The 5,277-nt window shown below is 34.1% G+C and overlaps 1 protein-coding gene across 3 annotated transcripts; it reads right to left on the bottom strand.

Moving 5' to 3' along the window:
* Positions 1,302-5,035, bottom strand: LOC107643346. 3 transcript variants are annotated; one of them, XM_021123391.1, is made up of 9 exons: positions 4,834-5,035; positions 3,827-4,182; positions 3,356-3,389; positions 2,735-2,944; positions 2,350-2,445; positions 2,116-2,181; positions 1,905-1,996; positions 1,765-1,812; positions 1,302-1,572 (listed from the first exon to the last, which is right to left on the bottom strand). In XM_021123391.1, exons 2-9 carry the CDS (start codon positions 4,153-4,155, stop codon positions 1,455-1,457), a joined length of 993 nt encoding a protein of 330 aa, XP_020979050.1. In that variant the 5' UTR covers positions 4,156-4,182; positions 4,834-5,035; the 3' UTR covers positions 1,302-1,454. The 3 variants fall into 3 exon arrangements, with proteins under 3 accessions (XP_020979050.1, XP_020979048.1, XP_020979049.1); XM_021123389.1 differs by lacking the exon at positions 4,834-5,035 and adding an exon at positions 4,675-4,820; XM_021123390.1 differs by lacking the exon at positions 4,834-5,035 and adding an exon at positions 4,675-4,818 and having other exon boundaries at positions 2,356-2,445.

A 5,277-nucleotide genomic window follows, 5' to 3' on the forward strand; every position in this document is an offset into this window, starting at 1 on the left:
AGTCCCATCTATCAGCTAGTTGTTGAATCAATATCAATATATCATACTACTATAATGCATTTTTCTTTTTATTTTACTGTTAGTTTTTAGTATATTTTTAAATCTAAAAAATATATTTAATTGAATATGTACAAAAAGTAACAATAAAAGCTTTTTTTAAAAAATAAAAAAGAGAGAATGAAAAATATATTAAATTACAAAAAGATGATGTAAATGGGATAACACCTAGTACATGTGGTGAACATTTTGGTCTGTGTCAATTGTTTTCAACAAATTTATCATGGCGCAAGAAAGGAAAAAGGTACTATTGATTTAATAAGAAACAATAAATGCTTGTTGATATAAAATGGTACTATTGATTTATGAAGAAGATAAATAATTGAGGTAAAAGTTTGAAGGAGGCTACTCCACGTTGAAATCAATACCTTAGACTAGAGGCATGGTGGAAGCCAATAATAAACTACAACTGAAGTGGCAACTCTTCTTTTTTCTTGAATCCACAGATGTGGCTTTCTACAATGGGGAGAGTGGGAGACCCAAGTTATGGATCATGGTCCCTGATGCTCTATGTTGTTCTCTTTAAATCATTATTTTTTCTATAAATCACATTTTTAAAATGTGACTAAATAAATAACTTCATGGAAAGATATTTTTGATAATTTTATTGAAGTAGGTAACATATATGAAATGTGTGATTTTGTCTTAATTTCATATCATGTCTAACACTGACCTCCGATATTGACTCCACTTAAAGTCTATAACTAATGATAGATGGTTTAGGAATTAGAGCTTTGTTTTTTTGTTTAACTAAATAAAAAGGGTCAAATTCTGAAAATAACCAAAACATCACCTACCACAAAAAAGTCTTTGTAGAGAGGCAAATAAGCAGCTGGTCAAACCATATATAGCAGCCTTCGTTAGGTTGACTAGATTTAGCAAATTGGCCAATACATTTCACTGCCCTCTTTATTTACCAATTTATGATTATTATGGATTATGACTATTAATTATACCATATCAATGACCATCATAAGTGAAGTAAGACAAAATAGTCTAACTCGAGAGTTCACAATGCGTTAGTTTACCTTTGTTTTGTACCTGCAAATAGTCTAATTCGATAATTACACTAGTGCTTAGTGGTTGATTCCACAGTTTGAACCTGTGATCTTAAAGTCACACGGAATTAACTTAAACGTTGCTCCAAAGCTCCCCTTCACCTTTAATTAATAAAATTATTCTAATTTGATGAACGTATGGATTGGGTGGAATATTTCACACAGAAGCAAGACAACATAAAGATGAGCTTACAAAATAGAGAAGAGAACTTTTATATGAAAACTCAATCTTGAATCTTACATACAAGTATCTATCCCCCACAATAAAAAATAAAAATAACAAGATCCCATGAACAATTTTGTGGGGATTATGGAATGGGAGTAGAGTGGAGTTTAGTATCACCGGATAAACTGACAGGTCTCCGGAAATGTTCTTGACAACCACAAGTGCTTCAACCGGACGACCAAAGCAAAGGCGCCATAGCACGGAATGTGCATGACACCCACAGCAAAGTACCTAAAAAAAGCTCAACATTAGGGCTTCATGCCAAATTGCTAGCAAGTTATTCAACTTAATAGATCATTAAAAGAAAATTGTTGTAGCTTTTGAAATATAGAGATATGCTCACATATGAAAGAGTTAAGACTATGGCAACAAATTTTAAGGTTGAGTGATGGTGAGAAATAGAACTTGAGATTAAGAACATACCACAAGGGTGCGTATGGCGATGACAAATCAAGGAATGGGTAAGGCCACCTGCAATAAAGGTTAGATATATTAATAATCAACAGCAGAAAATTTTGTCGATCGAAATGCAAAAAATCGAAAGCTGGGATACGTATTTTTACCAAAGTGAAACACAAGCATGGATGATCCACTGAAAAATCACGAATATACCAGTCCACAAGATGAAGTATGCAAACCGGAACATTGGGAATCTCTGCATGTATTCAGAAGAAATAGTTGTAAATTTGAACAAGATTAACTAAATCAAAAATTATAAACTGCAGAACCCAAAAATGCAGGGTGGAAACAGAAAAAAAAATAACAAGAACTCACCATGCAATTTAATGCCGTGTCACCGAGGAGGAAAAGAGCATTAACAGAGTGCATACAAACATCAAACTGCAAATTGACAAGTGCATAAATCTTGAGTAGAGAGGAAAATATCTTGGAAGAACAGATCCCTAGTAACATTGATATTCAATCCTGATTGACTTAATAATTTTAACATTTAATCCCGTATGTATAACTTACAAGGATAAATGATAGACTGAAAACAAAATAGATAACACTTACAAAGTGCAGCCTAAAATCGGCGGCTGTCATAAACGGATAAATAACGAGCCAGAATACTAAGTCGGTGAGCATTACAGCACCTGCAGAAGTCTATATATAAATGAAAATGAAAATCAATAGAATGCCTCTACCCAATTAATAAGAAAATAAATTTCAGGATGCATAAGGCAACAACAAATAGAACACACGAGTGCAATGCAGAAATTGCATCTCAGCCTTCTATAAAAGTACTTGTTGATAAAAGGTAAAAACATGCAGTTATATTGAAAGGTAAAAGAGAACAGGGACATTGGAATAGTAAAAACAAAAAATGAATAATAATGTATATGCATGAAGAGATCTATGTTAACAAAATCATTGAGGAAAAAAAGCAACATACCTGAAAAATGATCTGAAACATATAACCCCATGCACCAGCAGGATTCCAAGTGTGAGGTTCCTGATCAGTGTGTGAATTCTTGATCAGGTTACGCTCTACCGCCCCATCAAGTATAGGAGCCGAATAAGTTCCTTGTTCAGAATCTGCTGTGTTGACCTCAAGTTTGTTGTGGTTGAAACAACATCCATATATGGAGAAACAAGATGCAAGCTGAAAAAGAAAGTGATAGCATAGGTCACTACTCACTTTTAGAAGATATGAACTGAAAACATTGAAAAAGATAGTTGACTTATAGGTTCAATTATTTTATCTAGAGAGGATATGAACTCTGAAGATGACTAGAACAACACCCCCCTTCTGGAAATAGATCCTCTCCTGTGAAAATCTCACATGACTAGATTGCGTGTAAGTTTTCACCCTGATGTGAAATTCGGTTGTTGATAAAGAAGGTTGGGGGCTAGACAACAACACATGAAAGAATTTGATAACTGGTGAAAATTTACAAAAAAATTCATGCAGAAATTTTAACATTGGATCGAGTCCCTTGACCATCCCTTCCCTTTTCTGTAAAAGCAGACAGATCAAAGAAATGCTATTGAGTTAGACATTATGAAGTATTACCCCAAAGTAAATGGTGACCAAAGTGAAAGTCCACCTGTCCAAAAAGAAAAAAAAAAAAGAAACATCATATATGTATAGCCAAGAAAAGGTTACTCATAACAATTAATCCATTTCCACCTATACTTCTTTATCCCATGAGTATTGACAACCCAATACATGCAATATATCATCATAAGCACTGCGAATTTAATGAAGAATCTTCACCATGCACATATGAGACCTCAAAAGAAAATGAACTATGCAAGAAAGTTTAGTACCAACTATGAGTCCAATAGTATTCACCATCCAAAGAGACAAGCACCATTTTTTGCTAAGTAAGCTGCAAATTTTGCTAATTCTAAGAGGCTTCGGCATCTTATCTTTTTAAGTTCAGGAAAGCATAAGCATAAATTTAATAATCTATCTAAATAGCCATCACTGAACAGTTCCACACAAGAGCAGAATATAGAATATACAAGTAATGTAGCTTACTGAGTGTAGAAGTAAAATATGCCACCTCCATCAACAATCACATTAACAATGAGCAAAATCAGAAGCACAAGAAAAGACACAATCCTGTAAATAAGCAACCAAGAAGGATGTATTCCTTTAAGACATGTATTCCACGCTTCACCCTCGTACAGAGAGCCAGCCGTTTCTCGCCGCCGCTGCCTTTCTCTCCTCTCATTCCTTGATTTTCTGAATTCTTCATACCTCCATATCAAAAACGATGCTAGGCCCATAGCAGCCAAAATCCATAGTGCACAGAGGAAGAACCTCCAATTCAACCAATAACTTAAGGTATTCGTATCTTCTGCCATGCTAGGTTGCAGAGTGGCTGAAGGATCCTGTCAATCAATGTTCATGTTAAGAAAACTGTGAGTTATTTATACCAGCATCAGAAAACACTCGTTCCCAGCATATTCTACAAAGCTCTCTATGCACTCAACATGAGTGAAGGATTGACAAAGTTTAACTACAAAAGTTAATGTTAAGAAAAATTTTTTAACAGATACTACTAATGTTCTGGTGTACAATTGAGGAGAGAAAGAAAGACAAAGTAACAGCAATTAGACAAACACAAACCATTAATAAAAAAAAAAACTAAAAATTTGCTTTAGTAACTTAGTACATTTTTGAAGATAATGATAATTCACCAAAGAAACCCCAAATTTGAGGTAGAAAAACACAAAGATCACCGAAGTCCATCCTCAACATTCATAAAATATGATGATATTATTTGGAAGATTAACAATTCAAACTCATATCACAGCTAAATTCCAGTCAAGAAACAGAATTATCAATTATGCTAAAGAAACGAAGAGCTGTTCCAACAATACATGAATAACAAGCTTGGTCATCAATCTCAGAATCCAATGAAACCCAAGATGGGTTTTAACCAAAACCAACAAAAGCTCAGAACTTGTGAAAATGAAGAAAAACAAAGATAATTGAAAATCGAGAATAGAAAGAAAGGAGTAAACAGCAGCAGCACTCACTTATGAGAAGTGTAGAAGTAAGAGGGTGCAGGAATCCAATCCAGTGATCAAAGAAGATGCTTAGGTCCTTCGGTTCTTCCCCTTTGATTCAGAAGAGAAGAATAAAGAACACGCCTTTCGTGTGCTCCATTAATAACCGGAAAATTACTTAATAAAAATGGATAAAATAATTAACGATCGTGTGACCTTTTTGTCAGTGGGTTGCGATTTGTCAAATGATTCTTATTTCATTAGAGTTAATCCAATCCATGATCAAAGAAGATGCTTAGGTCCTTCGGTTCTTCCCCTTTGATTCAGAAGAGAAGAATAAAGAACACGCCTTTCGTGTGCTCCATTAATAACCGGAAAATTACTTAATAAAAATGGATAAAATAATTAAAGATCGTGTGACCTTTTTGTCAGTGGGTTGCGATTTGTCAAATGATTCTTATTTCATTAGAGTGT

The sequence above is a fragment of the Arachis ipaensis genome, chromosome B05 (genome assembly GCF_000816755.2).
Source record: "Arachis ipaensis cultivar K30076 chromosome B05, Araip1.1, whole genome shotgun sequence".
Classification (NCBI taxonomy): Eukaryota; Viridiplantae; Streptophyta; class Magnoliopsida; order Fabales; family Fabaceae; genus Arachis; species Arachis ipaensis.